This window comes from Streptopelia decaocto, assembly GCF_964273445.1.
Source record: "Streptopelia decaocto genome assembly, chromosome: 2".
Lineage (NCBI taxonomy): Eukaryota > Metazoa > Chordata > Aves > Columbiformes > Columbidae > Streptopelia > Streptopelia decaocto.
The window spans coordinates 75826352-75848726 of record NC_138655.1 but is presented as its reverse complement, the minus strand read 5'-3'; the positions used below and the strand labels follow the sequence as shown (position 1 = coordinate 75848726).

The 22375-nt window shown below is 39.0% G+C and overlaps 2 protein-coding genes across 4 annotated transcripts; one reads left to right on the top strand and one right to left on the bottom strand.

Annotated features, from left to right (window-relative positions):
* Positions 1–370: 370 nt before the first annotated feature.
* Positions 371–8371, bottom strand: CCT5 (chaperonin containing TCP1 subunit 5). Its single transcript, XM_082046175.1, has 11 exons — positions 8194–8371; positions 7272–7332; positions 7015–7179; positions 6409–6607; positions 5426–5618; positions 4319–4468; positions 3881–4000; positions 3297–3482; positions 2219–2356; positions 1665–1845; positions 371–658 (listed from the first exon to the last, which is right to left on the bottom strand). The coding sequence occupies exons 1-11, from the start codon at positions 8296–8298 to the stop codon at positions 531–533; spliced, it is 1626 nt and encodes a 541-aa protein (XP_081902301.1). The 5' UTR covers positions 8299–8371; the 3' UTR covers positions 371–530.
* On the top strand, positions 8311–21876 carry ATPSCKMT (ATP synthase c subunit lysine N-methyltransferase). 3 transcript variants are annotated; one of them, XM_082046178.1, is made up of 5 exons: positions 8311–8470; positions 9162–9334; positions 10514–10651; positions 11686–11736; positions 17291–21876. In XM_082046178.1, exons 1-5 carry the CDS (start codon positions 8434–8436, stop codon positions 17486–17488), a joined length of 597 nt encoding a protein of 198 aa, XP_081902304.1. In that variant the 5' UTR covers positions 8311–8433; the 3' UTR covers positions 17489–21876. The 3 variants fall into 3 exon arrangements, with proteins under 3 accessions (XP_081902304.1, XP_081902302.1, XP_081902303.1); XM_082046176.1 differs by having other exon boundaries at positions 8314–8470; positions 9162–9445; positions 17291–21870; XM_082046177.1 differs by lacking the exon at positions 8311–8470 and adding an exon at positions 8526–8668 and having other exon boundaries at positions 9162–9445; positions 17291–21869.
* Positions 21877–22375: the final 499 nt, after the last annotated feature.

Sequence of the window (22375 nt, the reverse complement as noted above, 5' to 3'; positions counted from 1 at the left end):
TTCCTCTATCGACACCCACTGAAGGATTTTGACTCAAGTCAGGAACATGCTTAAAGGGTCCCCCGAGAAAAAAAAAATGGAAGCATGAAATACAGGCGCTTTAAATCTTCAGACTGAAACTTCATACTTCGTGTATTTAACATATGAGAATTACTGGCTATAACAATTTTCTCACTAAAGAGTGAAAGACCTCTTGAGAAGTTGTAGGCTCTGCTCACAAGCAGTTAAGAGGGCTAGTTGCAGAAGCCATGGAAAAGGACCCATGGAAATTTATTACTAAATGACTGATTTTTTTCCTGCCCATTTGAGAAGTGTTTTCTATGCATACTCACACCTAAGAAATGATGCAAAGAAACTTCTGAAACAAGTCTTGAAACCGCCAGTGCTAAATCATGTTTTATTTCCAACAATTAGCCATTACAGTATCTGAAACAAAATGTGTCCAAAATAAATAGCTGAAGATGAAACATCATAATACTACCATCTTCGCTACTGCTGTGGCCCCCTTAATGTTCCTTGCTTTTCAGCCTTCACTCTTCAGTTTCTCCAGGCCTACGGATATCATCAATCTTCAGGATCATTCTAACAACCTGAGTTGCCAGAGAAATCTGCTGTTTCTTGCCAATCAAGGTTTCTATAACATGCTGCTGCTTCATATCTGCCAAAAAAAAGCACAAGAATTATATATTCTCCTCAAATCTAGATTTAACATTTAACCTGAGCTAGTAATTTTCATGTAATATTAAAGAACCTTTTAAAATTATTTCTCTTGGCCACCACAGTTGACAAACAATTTGTACAAACCAGAGTTTTAAGTCTGGGTTCTTAACAAAGATCTTAGAACATTAAGATCCAAACTCTTTTCCCCAACTCAGTTTTCCCCAATTGTTGCTTTTCACCTTTCTGCATTATTTTTAAAGAGTACAGCTTCTATACACAAACATTAGAAGGATCCTAAGGGTTGAGCAACCACTAAAAATGTGAAAGTTCATATGCCATAAAGCAGAAAACGCCTAATCAAAGAAGGGTTATGAATTTACATAAACAAAATGTCTGACATTGTGTTCCAAAATTTACCACCTTATTTTCTGAAAAAAGCAACAGAATTAAGAGTGTGAAGTGCATGTCCAGACGAAAATAAGTTTTTAGACACTGGTTTCCTAGTCTTCACATGCTTATTACAGGTCTATATATGCACATATACTGGTGTGAACAACACTATCTAAAGACATTTCCAATCTTTTGTTTACTTCTTCACAAGCTGTTTCTCCAAACAATTGTTTGTAGGGCTGCAATGTAAAATGGATCACTAAAACTGCAGTATTTAAAATATAGCCTGCTCTTGCCTCATAGTACAGTAGCTTTGATTCCCATACTACAAGGTCAGCCAACATCTTCAACTAATCCTTCCACCAAATAATGGTTTTCAAGCAATTTTACATTTTCTACCCAGTAGACACACACTCTCTCTCCACCTGCATTTCCACTTATTATGACAAGGGGCAAGAGTTCTTCACTGAAGTGATCCACAGATTAAAAAAGAACAACAATGACAAAAAACAACAAAAGAACTCCTATGGTTGAGAGGCAAAATATTAAGCGTTTTGATCATCTCAGAAAGAAAACCCTGTTATGCTCCTCTCTCTCCACACTACAGTTCTTACCATTTGTTCCTTTCTGCAAACAATCAATGCCGAGGGCAGGATTATTTTCTTTCACTTGTCTAGCCCGCACTTCAGTCATGGTCTGTATTGGATTCATACCACTGTTCTCTGAAAGTGCCATGGGAATTACCTCCAGCGCATCTGCAAAAGCTCTCATAGCATATTGTTCTAAAGACGGGCACTAGGGGAAAAGAAATTTAAATTCATACAGCTATTAACTTTGTCAACAAAAGCAAATTTTCACACTAGCTATAAAATATATACATGATATGCAGATTATTTTGGCAATATACATCTCAACAACTGAACAAACACCTTTGAATGATAATGACTTGCAAATTAAAACAACTTTAAACTGCTCCTGTCATAAAAGGAAACAGGTATTGGTAATGACTTTTTACAGAGAGGGGAAGGAAAACTTTTAACATTGTTTATCAGCAAATGTCAGGAAGTTCCGTAACATGCACTTTCTGATTTTTGCAATCTCTTGAAACAGACTTAATCCTTATTTTCCACTCATAAATTAAAGCAATTTGTAACTGCTCCTTTCTTACCTTATCTGCTGCTTCACTGACTGCCAAGGCACAAGAAATTTCAGCGGCACCACCCCCATATACAATACGATTATCACGAACAAGATTCCGGATTACACACAATGCATCATGAAGAGACCGCTTTGCTTCTTCAATAATCTGGAATTATAAAATAGCATGTATTTTACAATATACACAACTGAAGGCTATGAAGGAATACTTCCTAATACAGACATGGAAACTGCAAATACACTGTAGGATCTTTTCATGGCTCTAATGCAGCTCTACTGCTGCTATGTTAGAGTATTTCACACCCAGTGGCAGAGAAGGGATAAAAAACCCCTCATACACATCTTTTCAATGTTATTTGTTAAATCTATAAATTCAAATGACAAACACTTACATAATAAGGTTTTCAATCTTGCATATTTCAAGATACAAAACACTTATATTTAAATGCCAACATTATGTTCAGGCTGCAGCTCACGTCAACTCCCAACATCAACACATGCAGAAGGATTTAACACATTATGCTAACCTTTGAAGTAGTATTTTTGCTTTCATAAAGAACTCTTCAGACTAGGAGTTACGTTATTTTCTTCCTAAGGTTTTTCACTCACAGTAAGACTTCACCTATACTAAATATAACTTAACACTAATAGTGCAACCAAGAACCAGGTTACGTACATAAGCATTTGCAGGAGGGGCTGAGGAGGGTAGATTAGTCTGGTTTTAACTTTTTTAACTGGACTAAATCAGGAGTGACATACCTAGACCCATAATAAACCAAATCTTTCAAAAATGCTAATATGTCTTTATGTATAAAAGTGACCCCCATGAGAAAAAACAAATGAGACCATTCACAGGTAAAATTATTTATATGTTTATGAACTATATGGTCTAATAGTAAGAAAACAAATTTTTCATTCAGAAACATAGGACGTTAATCTAACAAGTGACTGCTAACACAGTCACAACTGCCTACAAGCCTCCCCTGAAAAATAATAAGAAAAAATAAGAACAGTTACCATGCTTTTGAAAGAAACTACACATTCTGCAACTTACATATCAAACACTTGTAGCAAACAAAACATCTCACCATTTTATTTCCTCCTCTAATGAAAATGGTCACAGCTCTGGAATTCTGACACTGTTCAATGACAAGCATTCTGTCCTTTGTTGTCCCAAAGGAGATCTCTCGGACAATACCCGCAAAACCCAGTTTCTCTGGCGTGAGTTCACAGAAGCGAGGAACGATGCGTCCTCCAGTTGCAATGGCAATTAACTGAAGTTAAACAACCATCAATTATTTTGAGAAGACTTTTATATTTTGTTTTTCATAACTTAAGACTAATGAAAGAGAATGTCAAACGTCTACTCCAAAACGTTATCTTCCCATCATTTCAGGTGATGCTTTGTTTCTGTAAACAGTGGAATTAAAGCAGAAACATTCCTAGCCACATAAAGCTTGTAACAAGTAATATGTATACACTCCAATTACAAACAATAATCCCAGTAATTATAGGTTTTTTCCACAGATCCCAAATGATTTTTCTCCAATACCTACCCGTACACACAATTACGCAGTTCTACCCAGAAAGCGTGAACTTTTAATTGGTACAGCACATTACGTGACAAAGATTTGACAGCAGGTACAAAATCCAGTTTTAAGATTCTACTTACTTCTATTTCGGGTCCACCAACCCAACGAACAGCAGGCAGTTCATTCTGGAGCAGCAAGTGATTTGCTTCATCATCAAAACCCCACTGGCAAATGGCAAGGTTTGCACCAGTATCTTTTATCTGAAAGCAACACACAGCACCAATCTTCTGATCAGAACTAGCCCAGAAATGAAAAACAGTTTCTTTATGATTTTAATTCTCCTAATTTTCTCTAAACACAAGAACCATCTGCCATACACAGAGATGAAAGTGAATTTCAAACTAGGGTGTATCTCCTACTTACATAAAATTAACTTTTATCCATAGCCTTACAACTGCTTTTATGTCGCTCCCAGCAGGATCATTAGTTTATTTCCAGAAATCAGTCAACACACTGTAATGTTTTGTGTGAAGGCTACAAAAACCACAAAACCAGAGAAAAACAATCTTGAAGATTACCTGTTTCACCATCTCTTCAAACTTCTCCTTTTCATATTTCTGCAGTGCCTTGTAATCTTCCACAGATGTGACATCAAGCTTATGCTTTGTTTTAGGCTTAGGTGGCTCGAATGGACAAGTAAGGATTGCAATTTTGGCATCTTTAAGCACCTGTACAATTAAAAAAAATAAATTAAAAAAATCAAGTTTTCACCTCAGTAACACCTCCTCCTCACATTTGCAACAACATATCCTTCTATTTCCATGTTCTTAAAGAAACCTGAAGACCACTTGATTGATTCTGAAGTAAAACTAACCATATTCAAACAATTCCATCAAGTCTCTCTAACCCAGTTAGAACAAGAAATTCCACAGCTTCAAGATACGGTTTAAGCACTTTACAATCTTTAACAATGATGTCTTTTTATAGTTTAGGTAAACAAAATCAATAAAACCATTATTTTCCCTGATAACCTCTGTGACCATTAAAAATACTACATACTCATCTTCAAAGACATTTTTTATGTATTACAAGACTAGTATTTTCCACCAGTCTTCCTTCTTATAGGATAAATAGTGTCACCTACGAGAAAAAATATTTTAGAATAACAGAAATTCTAAATTGTCTCCATCTTGCTTGAAGTACATAGCACAAAGACTTGGAGACCCTACATACACCAAATGTAGTAAAAGCACATCTTCTGGAGTGTTCCAAACAGGGCAACACAAAGCTTAAGAACAGCAGAAGCATCTCTTGATACTGAGTTGCATTAAACATCTTAAGCATATTACACACTCTGGATTATTATTTCTACAACACAGAACTCTGCAACTGCCCTCATGTAGCTGTACAGTAATCATACCCCTTGCCTTTCTCAATTCCTGAAGTACCTTCCGCTTGCCCCGCCATCCCTTTCTCAAGATTGTTGTAAATTTTAACTTGGTGTATTTCAAGATGAAGAAGTCAATGCTACTCTCCACTTTCTCTGTTGATATATAGGTGAAAAACCAAGCCAAACGATGACACCATTTAAATACTTAAGAAATGCTAGCACAGCATTTGAAGTGGGCTAAACAATCTTATTTAACCCATTACAGATGAGAGACGCGCACAGGAACATCACTTACTTTAGGCATCTGTGGATGACTGAAATCTTTATCCACAATCACTCCTTTAACCAACTGCGTATCTTCCAGTCTCCCTCCCACTTTGCCTTGTACTTTGATCAGCTCAAAATCAACATCTTTACGTTCCATATCTGCTACTGTCAGTACAGCATTTACAGCAATTTCTGCCATTTGTCTGTGACAACGGTTAACTCTGCATTAAAAAAAAAAAAAAAAAGTTGCACTGTATTTTCATAGTTTGGAAGAAAAAAGTGATTCTATCAATCTTGATCAGAAAAGGATCAATACAGCACATTACTTTTGTACGCTGCATGAAGAGAGGGTCCTGCTTGTTTGTTCGGAGAAATAAAAGACGCTAAATATAGGAGAAAGCAGACCATGCAATGTTGTTTGTCCAAGGAGCTTTTGTTGACATACTCTCAAGATACAGATTTGAAACAAGCAAGGAGAATTAACTGCTAAGAAACACTCAAGTCACAGAAACCACTTTTAAGAGAGCTCTGGAAAGAAAGTCCTTACAATGTCTGAATTTATACAATACACATAGTACCTATAATGAAAAATGCACTTATGGAACTATCCTACTGATTTTTTTTTTTTTTTTTAGGAAAAAGAACCCACTAAAACAAACCTTTGAAAGATAACACATAATTATTTTTAAAAGTTTTCTATTACTTTTGGAATTTGCTATGATGCAGAAATATGGAACCAACAGAACAAGTTAGAATGAAATTGATTTTACAGCTGTTTAACCTCACAGAATTGACCCTTTCGAGAAAAAGAGTTAACAATTTCTTACTCTGAGACGTGTACATAGAGAAATTAACCAAAGTAAAAAATAATAGAGCTTTCAGCAGCTACTCCAATAACAACAACAATTTAATAATCCATCCAAACACCAAGCAAACACCAGGACTTCTCCTTTCAATTAAAAATGTTTTTAAGAGGAATGTAAATATTCTTCTGTAGTTTTTGTGACTTACACTTTAGAGCCCAGTGTTGTCTTTGCTGTCTGGATCAGAGGTTCAATGTTCTGTGGATCAACTGGAAAGCTGTCACTGATTTTGTCTAGATGCTCAATAGCAATGCGGGCTGCCTGCTCGTAACCGTCTGCTATTCTGATTGGGTGAATACCACGATCTAGTAATTGCTCAGCCTGTTCCAACAATGCTCCAGCCAGAACTACAAAACAAAATATTAAAATAACAGTTACTCTCCCACAGATTGAAACATCATTTTTAGCACATAATCAAACAATTAAAAAGTATGCCTTCTCATTTTTTTTTTTGTAATATTTTAGCAGTTCAAGGTTTTTTAAATGACAAAATAACCCTAAACAACCCTTTACTTACTATGCTGAGAAAGAAAACTGCATTATGTTACAGCAAGAAGAAGCATGGGCACCAACACGGAACAGGTAGACGATTATGGGAGAAAATTACGCAGCAAAATTTTGAATGTACAAAGAGGAGTCTCAACACTGACTTCAAATGTAACCATACACAGAAAAGACACAAAAACATCTTTCTGATTAAAAGAGTTATAAGAACAGATTAGAATTTAATTTAGAATTTAAAATATTTTCTTACCAACAACTCCAGTAGTACCATCACCAATCTCATCATCTTGAGATTTAGCCAGCTCCACCATAAGTTTGGCTATCTGGTGATCTACATCCATCATATTCAAGATGGTAGCACCATCATTTGTCACAGTCACCTCACCATCTTTGTCCACCATCATTTTATCCAAGCCTAAAAAAAATATATATATACAACGCATCAAGGAAAATCTGTAAAATCCACAAAACCAATTACTGTGAAAGAATCATTATTGCATTATTTACCATTGGGCCCAAGGGATGTTCTCAGAGTACTTGCTACAGCCTTCGCTGCCATTATGTGAGACTATAAAACAAAGGAGAAATAAGTGAAATTATTATCATGTATCCCAAAGTCATTATATTAAGCTGAAAAAGGTGGAAAAAAGCGAATGCAAATATTGTAATTTAACTGACAACATCTAAGTATGGCTAAAAAAAAATTAAAATAAATCAGTATGTGTATTTTTTTAACGTCGAAAAACATTTTCTGTGTTTTTTCTTGCACAGCTTACACTTAGGCTGCTACAGCATGCAAAAGCAGGGCACCTAAAATGACAGCCCTGAGATTCAAGCCAGGGAAGCAACAGAAGCAAGCAATGCTAAAAGGAGAAGACAGGATAATTTTGCTGCCCTCTTTCATCAGTATTTAAATCACATGCATTCACATAAGGCTGCCTACTCGCTCAGCCAGCGCCTTTCTTGGGAACAACGGCCGAGCTTCAGACAGCGGAAGGCGGAAAAAATAAAGCGTGAGGGGGGGGAGGCGCGGCTCCAGGGATCCTCCCTGCCCGCGGCGACCAGAAGCCCCCAGGAGGGTCCCGCCGCACCTACAAGGGAGATGACCCCGCAGCCAAGCGACTCGGGAGCAGACTCAGGGATGGACACGGCTCCAGAACCTACAGAGAAGGGAGGACTGCCAGCCCCGGGAGCAACGCCTTGTCTCTCTCTCCATCCTTCCCACACCCGCGGGCCTAGATCAGACTCTAGGCGCCCTGCGGCTGACACGGGGCAGAAGACAAAGCGCGGAACCACCTCGGTCCAACAGGCCCCGTCCTCCCTGCCAAGGCCTAACGGTGCCCGCTCCCCGCCCTTAACGGCAGCATGGCGCGGCCCGCCCAGCGGCGGCCTGCAGACGGACCGGCAGCCCCGGCGGCCGCTCGCTCACCTTGAGCGCCTCCAGCCCCATGAGGCGCGTCTTGCGCTCCTGGTCCTTGAGGATGAGGAAGGGGCGCCCATACTCATCAAACGCCAGAGTCCCCACGGCCGACATGGCTGCTGCTGCTGCTCCCACCGACCGGGCAAGCACGAGCCGGACGCCGCCGCGCCGTGACGCAGCACGCTCGCCCGCGCACGGCTCCGCGCCTGCGCAGCCGGCAGCCCGCGACACATTTGGCGGGCGGGACATATGTGGCGCCGCCAGCGGACCTTTCTGGAAGCATTCGGTACGGTGGGAGTTGAGTGGCAGGGGCGGGGAAGTGCATACTATTAGGTAGAATACAAGCGCCAACTGCAGCAACAGTGGGTTGCATCGAGTGACGTGAAGATAAAGGAGGGGGAACAGACACACGGCGGAAGGGAACGTGCTGCTTCTCCCCGAGGCGCCTTCAGAAAGATTTCGGTCCCTCCCGCAAAGCGAAGTGGTATTGCCCTACTCTATAAATACAGCCGGCTGAGAGCGTCTGTCTTGGTGCTGGGAGAGCGCGGTGATGAGGAAGTGGTTTGGTGCTGAGAGGGCGGCCAGATGATGGGTTGGTAGAGCCGTATTCTGGAGAAAAGTTTCTCCTGTAGGGAAAAGCACTAACCGTTCAGGGATGCCTGTCTCCCTGATGGTGGGACAGTCTCTGCCCGCGCCGCCCTTGAGCTGCTCCGGGGCGCGCTGCTTGCCGGCCGGCCGGGCGGGAAGAACTACGGCCTTAAACAGAAACCGCTTTCCTACACTGACATAGTGACCTAGCGCTTCAGCTCCTCACAAGCAGTAATGGTGACGTTTCGCTTGGGTCTAGGGATCAGCTGAAGGGATATAAGTTTATTTTTCCTTGTTTCCTAACTCCTTGATACAAAACACTGCTGTGTCTTAAGTGTAATCGCATAATAAAGCGATTAGAGAAAATGCTCATTAACGTTTGTTTGTAGGTGGGATGGCCAAGGCGCTGGCGAACGGGAGCCAGGCAGCGGGCACACAGGAGGATTGCGAAGGCGGCTCCAGGAGGAGGAGCTGGGGGCTGCTGGTCACCGCTGGTGTTGGGGGGACCTTGGTGGCACTTTATGCTGTGGCCACCCCCTTCGTGACCCCGGCTCTGAGGAAGGTGTGCCTGCCCTTCGTTCCTGCGACTTCTGCTCAGATCCAGAATGTGCTGAAAATGCTGGAAAACAGAAGCGGCTCTCTAGTTGACATTGGTAGTGGGGATGGGCGTATTGTAAGTTATGGACATTGCATTATTTTTCTTTCACCAAAAAAAAAAAAAAAGTGCCAAATCCCGTAACCACGACTGCTGTTGTTTCTTCATATTTATGAACGTCTTGTCTTTGGCATCCAGTGTTTTGAGTCCTATGAGAAGGCTCAAAGCTGAGAAAGGTTTACATTCAGTGTAGGTGAGTCATCAATATTTTGCTGCAGTGTTACCAGCAGCTTGACAAGGTACAAAATTATAACCTTATCCTTTTGGCTGGAGAGAATTGCACTGCATTCTTGTGAAAAGATGCGAAGTATTTGTGTTGTGATTGTGAAAGAGCTGTGACTCCACGTAGGTTTGTAGCTGCAACATGTGAGGCTGTGAGATTAAATAGCACTGTGCTTTTGGAGGATGAGATGAACTACAAAACCAAAAATCGTGATATTACAACTGTAGTCTTCACACCTTTGTGCACCGCTGCCTGCCCTGCTTCAAAATGAATGTGGCAAAACTGGAATAATTACCAAGAGATATGGTGAGAATCTATCAAGCCAAAGTGATACTGTGCTTCCAGGACCTTGTCTGAAGCCATGTTTGTGAATTGTGATGGTGAGGACATAGTGGAGAATGGTCTGGGTTTTTTTTTTAACTGTGATGTTTTGTGTAGCATTTCCTGAACATCTGCCTCAAGCTGTTCTTGAATGCTACCTTTGTCCATATTTCATGTGAATGAGTCAACCTTTTTTCCACACTAAAAATTTTTATTTGGAAATCCAAATCTGTCAAGATGGCTTAGGAAGAGTGCCTAAGTAGGAGAGAGAAAAGCACATAGGTGCGAGTGAACTCCTTCTGATGTTCTCTCTGCTCAGCGTTCTGGCTGTTGACCCTCATTCGAGGCACCTAAATTGGAAAGGTACTATGTATTTAATTCTGACCTTGTATGTATGTATGTGTATATATATAGGTTTCTAAATGGAGACTGAAGACTTCTTGGAGAGCCAGATGTCTAAAATGGAATGCTTGGTGTTGCCCTAATGTATCTGTCCTGAAAAAAAGTTGAGCTTGTGTTGAGATATATTTTCTTCCTTGTAGGTGATAGCAGCTGCAAAAAGGGGATTCAAAGCTGTTGGTTATGAATTAAATCCCTGGCTAGTCTGGTACTCTAGATATCGAGCCTGGAGAGATGGGGTACATCAGAACACCAGATTTTATATTTCAGACTTATGGAAGGTAGGTGGTGATGTATGTAAGAATGAATCTGGTATATTTGAGAGATTTCTGTAATTGGGAGATAGTTTCTTGAAAGAACCCGAATGCTGACTGGCCTCAAGGTGCTGTGTTGGGCTTTGAGAAAAGTACTTGAGCCCATAGGCACAATACGCTACTGTCCTGGTTTTGTGCTTCAGTGAAGTGCTGTCTTTTTACAGTACAGGCTCCTTGAGTGTGTGATGTCATTCTGGTGCCTGATGCATGTCAGACTTCACTGAGAGCTGATTTCTGGGGAGGGTCAGTAACAAGATTCTTCTTCACCTAATGTGCAAAATAACCATTTCATTAGACATGTTGTTTTCTAGCCATGCGATGTGTTACCTTGGTTTTGAGTGTTGCTTGAAAGTAACTTCCGTCCATGTGACTGAGAATTTTTTCACAATTTTCAGTCATCTGAGTTACAATTGCTTCTTTATTGAGGTCTGCTATTTTGAGTCATATGTATGTGGACCTCTCCCCTGCTATTTTTGTATTTTGGCATTTTGTAATGGGTAAAGTGGATACCAGGAATTTTTGGGAAAAGTGCGAATGTACTGTTTTTATCTTTGTTTAGATAAGAGTATAGGAAATCTTCAGACACTGACTGAAGAACCCAGGCTTTGGAATGCCTGGGAAGTTTTTATAGCTAGCTAACATTTAGCAAAAGTGGGGGCACAATTAAAACATACCTCATTTTAATATATGTGGGAGTTGTGGAAAAACTTGGCTATGAGTAATATCATATAGGTATTTCCTAAACTGATACTCTATGCTTCTAGAATTAGTGTCATAGTCTTTGCCAGGCAGTAGAAGTTTTTTGCCGCTCCACAATCTGAAGTTGTCTTTATGTGGAAATCTCTGTGAAGCAAAGTTAATGTGGGATCTCCTTTCTTATTTTTGGTCTAAATCCCTTTTGAAAGGAGTGTAGCTAGAAGGATTAGAGGAAAACAATGTTGAGAACTTCTCCAAATATAAATGCCATTTTCATTAAGACTTGTTCTCAAATTTTCTTTTAGGTTTCCTTTTCCCATTATACAAATGTTGTTGTTTTCGGGGTACCTCAAATGGTAAGTTTTCTATTTTCTATTGTTTAATTATTTTAATACCAAGGCATGCAGTGTTAGTACATTCATCTGCAGAATGAACCAAACTAGAGATTGACGTAGGTAGTTAGTAGTAATATTTTGATATTTCATTTTTGCCTATTAATGTCTATGATTAAACCTGGTAAAACTTGTGACAGTGTGTGGACTGGAGCTCTAAAAATACAGATTTTTTTTTTTTCAGAAGCATTTTCTGTCCATTATTTTAGACCCAAAATGAAAACTGCTGTGCACAAGTTGCTTGGCGGGAAGGTGATAGCTTAGTTCTTGAAAATATCAGGTTTTCATACTGAAAACAATGAGCAGTATGCAGGGAGAGAATGGAGTAGGAAATTTGCTACAGCTGATTTTTGGGTAGCTTGTTAGAGGAGAGTACTGAATGTTGCTTATGTTCTCCAAAAACTGGATCACCTCAAATAGGCCCTTGCCTGTGTTAGACTGTGAGCATTTAGGAAGGGAGACAAATACTTCAAGTATAATTGCTAGAGGACAAGTACACAAATTCTTTGGCTTTTAGGAAGGCTTTGTAACCTATGTTCATCGTGTCCCTGTGGAAAATGCATTCTTCAAAATTGCTGTAGAAATTGAGTTGCAGAGTGACTGCTTTACTCATATATTTGATGAATTAAGTCAGACACTACATTTACTTTGGCTTTCAGCTCGATCTTGTTTTTTTTTTCCTCTCTTTATTTGAAATGAAAAAAAAAGTAAATATTTAAATAATCTTTATTTTTTGTTGTTGTTGTTAGAATTTTCTATAGAGGTTGGATGCATATCAAGGAGCAAATCAGAAATATCCTATAAGTGCCCCTGTATTGCTTTTTAATTTGCTAAGGCAGATGTGGGATGAAATGAGTGAAGTTTTATGTGATGTTATACCATACAACATACACTGATAATATCTCTGTAGTAGCAGCAGGAAGATGCAACAAGAAGTATAATAAAGCTTCTCTATTCTCAGCTTTTCCTTTAACAGCATTGGAATTAAATACCTGCTTCAGATTCAAGTTGTAACTGGTGTTAGAAACTGAAGTGAAAATGCCTTTTTCATCCTGCTTTTGTGGGTGGCAATTTAGTGAGAACTATGATGGTATTTGTGCTGCAGATGTTGCCAGGTTTGGATGTTAAGTGTTCTTTAGCTTGAGTTCCAGGAGGGGGCACTATAAATATTTGAATTTTCAGTCAGAAATTCTGCAATAGCACTGAGGGGAAAAGTACAAGTGAATAAAGATATTTCAGTAAAACAGAAATAAATAAATGCCCTGGTAAAATGTGAGTAAACCTAGCAGAAATGCTGGCTTAACTTTAAATGTAATGGTATAAAATGGGATAAATTAGTAACAGCTGTGATAGCTGAGTGATAGCAGAGTAGCTATAGGGCTGTCCTGGTTTAACCTGACTTAGCAATATAACGACGACAGCTGCTTGCTCACTCCCTCCCCCACCCCCGAATACGGGAGAGAATCAAAAATGAAGGTAGAAACTTGTGGATTGAGATAAACACAGTTTAACAAAACAACAAAATATTACTGATATACTACTACTATAGCTAAAATGGAGAGTAGAAAATAAAATAAAAGATACTCAATGCAATTCCTCGCGAACTCTGTCCGCACTGAGCAGCCAGTCCCAGGCAGCAGCACCTGGTTCTGGAAAGAGAAGAGAGGAAAAGTCAGAAAGGCCCAGATGCCTGGAGGTTTGGCTTAAGGCCAAACTAAAGAAACTCCCAAACATAACTCCACCAAACAGGTTTCCATGCTGGCTCTGACAGACCTAGCCAGAAGATCCTGACTCTCCTTAAATATGAAGCATGACGCTAATGAGATGGAATACTCTTACTGATCAGTCTGGATGTTAGTCAAGTTCTGCTCCATCCATGTCCCCCTTCCCAGCTGCCTCACACCTGTGGGCAGAGAGCTCAGATTGTCCTTGGCTCCCAGACAACAACAATTAAAAACTTTAACTTTGTCCTGGGGTGTTCTTCTTGTTCTCAAACTAATTCAAACAATGACTCTGCTAGCTACAAAAAAAGAAAGGTTTCTAATTGCATGAAGAAAATGAACTCACTTTCAGTCAAACCAGCACAAGGGCTCAGAATAACTTCAGTAAATTCAGTAAATACAAGCCTAACTTCTCCCAGTGAAAATACTGTCATAAATGTTATAGATCCAAAATTATGAACTACTGTGTTTCCTGAGCCTTAGTTGGCTAATGATCCCCTTTAAATTTACTTTGGAAGTTGCGAATGCTTAGCTTCCTGGATGACTACATTGATTTTCTAGAAGCTTAAATGCATTTTCTCTTTCTTTATTGAGGATAATAGACCTCTTTAGCTTTCTTAAATAATACTGGTCTCATTTGATGCTGTCACACAAAGCTTTTATTTCATATCTGAGATTAGTTTACGGGACTTAGATTTATTGAACTTCTGGGAAGATTAAGACCTCTCAGTTCTTGCAAGAATCTGGGGGAAGGTGTGTTTATCTATGAGTCATTGCAGAGAAACTTTCACTTGTTCAGGGTGGGATGACAATTTTTAACAGGTGCTCATGTTCACCACTTCTGTGTATTTTAACATTATATTTTGTACAAAATGTTTACTGAACTCTATGTAGACATAGCAAAAAACCCAACCCTGTCTTGATATACAAGTACAGTAGGATTATAACACTTGTTACCAAGAGATTTAGCTTAAAAACTAGTTTGACTGTGGTTCAAGGATACAGTTCTTTTTGGCGGAACAATTAATGAAGTTTTCTAATTTGAGCTAATGTAGACATGAGATGTCACTAATTTTCATAATTACTTCTTAAAAATTAGGCTATGCCTATATTTGTCATTCCTGTAAAAAATTATTCCTTCTTTTTCTGGTGTCTCAGCTCAGTATGAGATACCAAAGTGGGCTTATTTCTCTAGTTTATTTAAGGTGCGGTAGCAAAAATTTTTAAAAGAAGCATTTGCTGTATGGATGAAATCAGAGCATAGAATGCTTAAAAATATTCAGAGGTAACTCTTTGATATATTAGATCTATGACTATAATTTTCCTAAAATACTCAATTTTAAGCTTAAATGTAGCTATAATAGGATGTTACATCAAAGGTACACCCTGCATGTGTGTGATAGTGGAAGCTATCTGCAGCCTTTGGAAATACATTTTCTTTAGTCAGTCCTGTTTTCTAATAATGCTTTTTTTTTTTTGTGTGTGTGTGATTTTTTTTTTTTTTTTAAATTTACTTTGTGTCCTTTGTGACTTAAATTAAGCTGTATTTGTAAATTATTTCTGTCCTTTTAACCTTTTAATATCTGAATGTTATTTCATGGTACCAAAGTAAATAGATTTTTACATGTAATAGAAGTAACCTGTGGTGCTTGCTGTTATAATTACTCCCTGAGATAGGTACCGTGTGTAAGAATAAGAGGAATTCCAAATGGATGTGGACTGATCTACTTAGGCATAACCTCAAACTTCTTCAAAGGACAAAAATGGCTAAATTTATCAAGTTTCTTTTTTTTTTTTTTTTTTTTTTCCTTCAGAACATAATCACTATTTGGGATGAGAAAGACATTTCTTTGAAGTCTTGGTGTCTTAATTCATTTCTCACTTAATCTATAGCAGAATTTTCTAAGTTATTATGCTTATTGGAGACAGAGTATCTGACTGGGCAGGGTGTTGCTTTCTTCTGGGGGAGTAGTGACATTTCCCTTGGCTTTCATGTCCACTCAATTTTTGTGAATAGAGGAAAGCTGACTGCAGGTCTTCAACCAAGGAGAGTTGCATAGTGGTATTTGACATGGCCCCCCACAACATCCTTCTCTCTAAATTGAAGAGATTCAAATTTGATGGATGGACTATTTAGTGGATAAGGAATTGACTGGATGGTGGCATCCAGAGAGTAGTAGTCAAAGGCTCAGTGTCCAGATGGAGATCAGTCATGAGTGGTATCCTTCAGGGATCCATATTTGGACTGGTACTGTTTAATACCAAATTTGCAGATGACACCAAGTTGTGTGGTGTGGTTGACATGCTGGAGAGATGGGATGCCATCCTGAGGGACCTGGACAGGCTGGAAAGGTGGGCCTATGCAAACCTCGTGAGTTTCAGCAAGGCGAAGTGCAAGGTCCTGCACATGGGTCAGGGCAGCTCCTGGTATTAATACAGGCTGGGGACTGAAGGGATTGAGAGCAGCCCTGTGGAAAAGGACTTGGGGGTGCTGGCAGGTGAAAAGTGGGACATGAGCTGGCTATGTGCACTCACAGCCCAGAAAGCCAGTTGTATCCTGGGCTGCATCAAAGCGAATGTGGCCAGCAGGTCAAGGGAGGTGATTCTGCCCTTCTGCTCTGCTCTGTTGAGACCCCACCTGGAGTCCTGTTTCCAGCTGTGGAGCCCTCAGTACAGGAGAGACATGGAGCTGTTGGAGAGGGGCCAGAGAAGGGTCACGAAAATGATCAGAGGGATGGAACAGCTCTGCTGTGTGGCAAGGCTGAGAGGTTGGGCGTGTTCAGCCTGGAGAAGGCTCTGAGGAGACCTTATTGTGGCCTTTCAGTACTTAAAAGGGGCCTATAAGAAAGATGGGGACAGGGTGTTTAGTAGGGCCTATAGCAACAGGACAAAGGGTAATGGTTTTAGACTAAAAGAGAGTAGATTTAGGCTAGATAAAAGGAATATGTTTTTTACAATGAGGGTGGTGAAACACTGGCACAGGTTGCGGAGAGAGGTGGTAGATGCCCCATCCCTGGAGACATTCCAGGCCGGGCTGGACGGGGCTCTGAACAACCTGATCTAGTTGAAGATGTCCCTGCTCATTGCAGGAAGGTTTGGACTAGATGACCTTTGAAGGTCCTTTCCAACCCGAACTGTTCTATGATTCTAAATGTGGGGAGTTACATGTGTATGTTAACAGGCTCTAACCAACAAAGCTCTATTTCAATGCTATGTAACATACCAGTACTTTATCATACAGTGACAGCAGAATATTTGCTTTGGGTTATTGGTTGTATGTTTTGAGTGTCCTCGGATTTGTCCTGGGGTTAGGCTAGAATTATGAGAGGCATTGTCCTTTGAGTATCACATAATAGTTCATGCAACTTGAGGTGTCTTAAATAGTATAAATTCAGGAGGCTGAACTCTCCTTCAGAGAAGAATCACACTGAAGAGAATAATGAACTAGAACATGGAAAGTCTTCTCCTATTTTGTGTTTTTGTTTTTGTTTTTTTTTTTTTTGTTTTTTTTTGTTTGTTTTGTTTTTTTGTGGTATTTTGTTTTTTTTTTTCAATCTAAGGTATTATCTATGGTTTTTGATTGAACTTTTAGAATTTAGAGTTATGATTTTTTTTGATCTCACCATTTTATTATTTGCCAATACATCAAAGCCAAAATGTGTTTTGTGAATACTTTCCTATTATTTTTTCCAAAAATTCCTCAAACCTTGTCCTTCTTTTGAACACCTGAATTAGATTTTAAAGAGAGTGTTTCTGGTTTTTACTGCTTCTGAAAGCTTTTTATTGTTGCTCAACAGATGCCACAGTTGGAGAAGAAGCTAGAAGAAGAACTTGAATGTAATGCCAGAATCATTGCCTGTCGTTTTCCTTTCCCTTGCTGGATTCCAGATCATACTACTGGAGAGGGAATAGACACTGTATGGGCCTATGACTTGAAACATTCTAGAGGATGTGAAACAAAAAGCTTGGAAATTACACCAGAGGCAGAATCATGAACATCTAATTAATTTTCGTCCTGAAATTTTTTGTCTTTGCTTGTTAAAGATAAGATTAATGTGAACATGGCCCCAGGTTATGGAGAGAGATATTCTCTACAATAACTGAAGTACACTGGTTATCTGAAAGCACACAAAGGTTAGTGAAAAGCATAGTTAAATGGCTTAGTGTAGTTAGTAAAAATCATGAGAAAGTTTTATAGAAGCAGAAAACTTTAATATGAAAAATGAGATAAAACATGGTTTACTACTATTGATGGGAACATATGTATAAGTTAAAATGCTCAAATTGGTGAACTTAATACATGCATTCTTTCTGAGCCTGTGTACCATTTGTTATTGGTGTTGGAAGTGGTGTGCAAGTAGCTTCTCAAATGAGCTGTGGTTCCCTAACGTCTTCATTGTGTATGCCAAGTAGGCATAGTGCTGCATACACTGAACTGATGCAGATTGAGTATGGTGATGATGCCAGTGTTTTACACCTCGGCCTTCAATATGTACTTTTTAAAGTTGGATATGACACAACAAGAAAATATAACAAGTTGTTTATTCATTAACACAAGTGCAGCCCTTTATTATATTAATGTATTTTTATTATGTGAAGACAAAATTGAATAAATGAGCTCTTATTGAATACTTACTGGTATAAGCCTTTTCAAATGACCGTAATTTTTCCTGACCCCTCTGATTTAGGAAGGGTTTCAAAAGTCATCTACTTGGAAGTGAAGCGTCACCACTCTGTGTGCTTAAACCTTAGACAAGGTGTGGGTGAGAGTTGCTTACTTGAATGGGTAGTGAAGACTGTTTCTGATTCCAGGGCTAGTTTGTCCAGCTGGCTTGGTTAAACTTGGCTAGACTTCATTGAATATGTAGTGAGATAGGAAGGGAGGTTTTCAGTCAGGCTTTTTTCCCTTGTACTTTTCTGAGGTCTGATGAGATCTCAAAAACTCCTGGCATCGCTGCATGGCTTTTCTTGGAAGTGAAGCAAGTTCTCCCCGCCTTTTTGCTGATACTGGTTTGCTGTGGGGTACTGTCACTGCCATGACATTTTCCTTTTCTAACATGGTTTGAGAACTTTTACTAATTTGTAACAGTCTGCTTACTTAGTTGGTCTTTTGGTTCCCAGGCAAAGTTTGACTGTTTTCACACATTAACAACTAGTCAGAGTTCATAGTTAACCTCCTCTGGCCCCCATGAACAAATAGTCTATTTGTTAAGTGATGACTACATAAGTTTGTCAGACCTTTTGCATCTATGATATGCATAGAACAAAGCTAAAACAGGGTAGGCAATTGTCATCTGACTTCTAAGCAATTATTACCACAACTGAAATTAATTTAGGCCAAGAGAAGTGCTGAGACCATGCAATTTCAGGTAAATACAAAGCCTGTGACATTTTATTAAGTGTTGGGAAAGCCTGTTTGCTGGGCTACACTATCTGATTTGAAGCGAAGTCAGGTGTTATTTGGGATGTATAGTCTGAGGCTTTTTTCTGGTGGGAGGGGAGGAGAAAGGAGGATTTAAACTGCAGTCTACACTGAAGAATGGAAATAGAGCAGTAGAATGGTTTTGTTCTGGTAATGTATACAAAGCAGAAGAAGGGGGCAAATGTATGTGCTCTGGAGTCTGCGAAGGAGAGATGATTTCAGCCTCACATGGGAAGGCACATTTGTCAACATGGATACTGTATGTACTGAATAATACTTGATTTCTGGTCAGCAGCCTTTTACAGCCTTTCACCACAGTGTAATGTAGTACATCTTGTAAAACTACAGTAAATTCTTTTTACCATGATTTAAGTGTTATCATTATTGCACAGTGACAGGACAGGACTACAGTGGCTTGTCTGAAATGGCTGAATTTACTTTAATATCCCAAGGCCATAAAACTGGAACCTTAGACAAAGGAAATCTGAAATTATTTCTATTGAAAAAGACCATACAACAGGGAAATTAGCTTATTAAGCCAAATCCTTCCCTGAATGATTATAAAGGAAAAGCAAAAGATTTTGATTGATTGAATAGTGACTCTTCTGTAATGCAGTGCTTTGACCCAAGTTTTTACTGCCTGCTTTCACTGAAGTTGGTTTGCAGGGAATGAAGCAGATATTTACTTTTTCTGCTGTGTCTGACTATGTCTATTGCATTATCATTTGCCAGTTATAAAGGTAAAATTGAATTTCTCAGTTCTGCCTGTGGTAAAGGCTTTGGGGAATGTACTTCTTAGTTACCATCTGTTGCTCCAGAAATATTTGTTAAGGAGGGCAAGTTAGAATTAATGACGTGATGGCCTGAGCTTTAGGGGCACTAAGCGCTGTCCTCAAGGCAAGGAGAGATTTATGAATGCTTTTAAAGTAAAGCAGAGGGCTGTTTCTTGCTCTGGCCATTTACTTTTGGGGGCCTACACTGAGACAGACAGTGATCCGAAGGTGCAGTATTCCTTGTTACATAAGGAAACAAGCTGTATTTCTGTGTCGATGGCTGAAGTGTGAAATGGAAAGCGAATTGCTCTAATTTACACAGGGGGACTGGGAAAGCATTTTCTTGTCATGTTGTCCTCAATTTTTCCATTACTTGCTGTGTTTATTTGATAGTTTACAAGATTAAATACTTAACTGTGACTTCAGTTATCACTGTATGGATTATTATATTGATATGCTTCCAATTGCTAGGCTCATGTATTACGATTTCATTGATATACTACTTCAAAATACAAATTATTTTCTTCTGAAAACCAGGAAAGCCTTAGAGAACGGTCTTAATGAAATTATAGTCTAGTTCTGAAGCCAAAAGATGGAAACCTTCAAGCTACACGTGCTGTTCAATACCAAATTCAGATACACAGAAAAACCTATAGTTTATCTTTGTTTACGTTCTCTAGTAGACTCACGTGCCTTTTGGGAATTACTTGTTTTATTTGTTCCTTGCCCTGCCTAGGTAGGGTCAGAGTTCTATAGGAATCAGACTTTCTTTTATTTTTTTCTTTTTTTCTTGAGATACATTATGTCCCTGCAGGCTTTGTGATGCAAAAACAGTTGTGCTAATGCACAGTTTGAGTGCTACAATTCCAATTTTGTAGCTTTCTATTTTGCATAAATTTGCTTTCTAGGGAGAAATAGGGAGTACAGCTACAAGTCAGCCATTTGATATGCAGTGTGCTGCACAGTCACTACAGCTACACAGCAATGTTAACTGAGCTTGTCCAGATTTGTTTGTAAAATGTGCACATATTTTTTGAGCTTTAGGTGTTTCTGTGTTACTGGGTGTATTGAAGTTCCTGACTTACCCTCTGGAGTCTGATTGTATGTTGTCACTTAATCTAATACTGCTCCAAGAAAATTAACTCTCTGTCTCTGAGCCACTGTTTAATTCTGACTCAGGCATTATAGCCAGGTAAAAAGGTACAGAATCAAGTTTAAAATAAAGCACCACATTTCACAAGCTGGTTGAACGAGTATGGTCTTGTGGAAAAAAAAAAAACTGCCAAAGCCCAGGCTTTGGGAGAAGTCTTTCACCTTTAAAGAACACAGCTCAGGAGGTGACAGAACTGAATTCTGCATACATTTTTAAATAATGACTTTAGCTTTGCTTTTCTTATATGTGTGTTCTTTAAAAATTATTACCACTGCAATACCACTTGAAGATCTAAAGGGGAAATAAGCAGAGGTAGCATTTTGTTAATCTTTTCTATTTTGAGGTATGGGGAGAAAGGAGGAAGGGAATCTTATGGCCAAGGTATGGCAATTTGGACTATTTCAAAGCAGTTTGGCAGACTTGCACAATCAGCTGTGTGTATTTCTCATTGGGTAGGAGCATCCATACTAAGAGTGGGCTATGATGAGCATTCACTCAGAAATGGGTTCATGTCTTATACAATTAGACTTGAATGGAAACTAATTCTTGATAGATCACCTCAGACTTCTGTAATTTCACTTTTCATGATGGTTTACAAATACCGAAGCATTTATTCAAGAAAGGACATGAATTCTTCAAAGTCATGGTTGAAGAGGGCAGCCAGATATCAGATCTAATGCCAGTAAATTCTGCTTTGAGCAAGTTATATTTCTTTTACATTTTCCAAGTTTATAGTTCTCTAGTTTTACAATGTAGCCCTACTTATATTTATTCTAGAAGACTTCTAGACTTCTTGATTAGACAACATGGCCTCTGTGTTTAACTTAAAAATAATCCTTGAGTAAGATAGCTGCAGAATTAATATTTTCAGTATTTTTCTTTGTGTGATAATCACAGAATCACAGAATCGACTGGGTTGGAAAAGACCTCAGAGATCATCGAGTCCAACCCTTGGTCCAACTCTAGTCCGTTTACTAGATCATGGCACTAAGTGCCATGTCCAATCTCAGTTTAAAAACCTCCAGGGATGGCGAGTCCACCACCTCCCTGGGCAGGCCATTCCAATGCCTGACCACTCTCTCTGGAAAGAATTTCTAATATCCAGCCTAAATTTCCCCTGGCAGAGTTTAAGCCCATGCCCCCTTGTCCTATTGCTAACTGCCTGGGAGAAGGCAGTTCTAATCTTTCTATTCAACCTTGTATTCTGAGGGAGACTTATAGTTAGCATTTTTCCTTCTTTGTTTTCTGAATTTTTCCTCTTATTTTAGTGTTTACTTTTTTTTTTTTCATATTGTATTTTTCCATTTTGACTATTCAACTTCACAAATTCATCAGATATTCTCTTTTTTTTTTTTTTTTCCCTGTAAACTAAGTTACCTTTTTTATCAGTTTTGCAGGAAGACTATGTTAAGGAATGTCCTTTTTAACATTTTAACATGTATTTTACTAGCCCTCTTGATTTATGTAACCATCTGTATGCTGACATAGCATGACTCTTGTTTCCAGTAAATGAAAGAAAAACACATCCACCCCT

What these genes read in the sequence shown, in the direction of transcription:
- CCT5 (XM_082046175.1), bottom strand. Translation starts at nt 8,298, where the DNA reads ATGTCGGCCGTGGGGACTCTGGCGTTTGATGAGTATGGGCGCCCCTTC. An exon ending in TTAGAGGAGGAAATAAAATG is followed by an intron (nt 2,357 to 3,296) that starts GTGAGATGTTTT and finishes TTATAATTCCAG; the next exon opens with ATTATTGAAGAAGCAAAGCG. An exon ending in TCAGTGAAGCAGCAGATAAG is followed by an intron (nt 1,846 to 2,218) that starts GTAAGAAAGGAG and finishes CTTTTCCCCTAG; the next exon opens with TGCCCGTCTTTAGAACAATA.
- ATPSCKMT (XM_082046176.1), top strand. Translation starts at nt 8,434, where the DNA reads ATGTGGCGCCGCCAGCGGACCTTTCTGGAAGCATTCG. An exon ending in ATATTTCAGACTTATGGAAG is followed by an intron (nt 10,652 to 11,685) that starts GTAGGTGGTGAT and finishes ATTTTCTTTTAG; the next exon opens with GTTTCCTTTTCCCATTATAC. An exon ending in TTTTCGGGGTACCTCAAATG is followed by an intron (nt 11,737 to 17,290) that starts GTAAGTTTTCTA and finishes GTTGCTCAACAG; the next exon opens with ATGCCACAGTTGGAGAAGAA.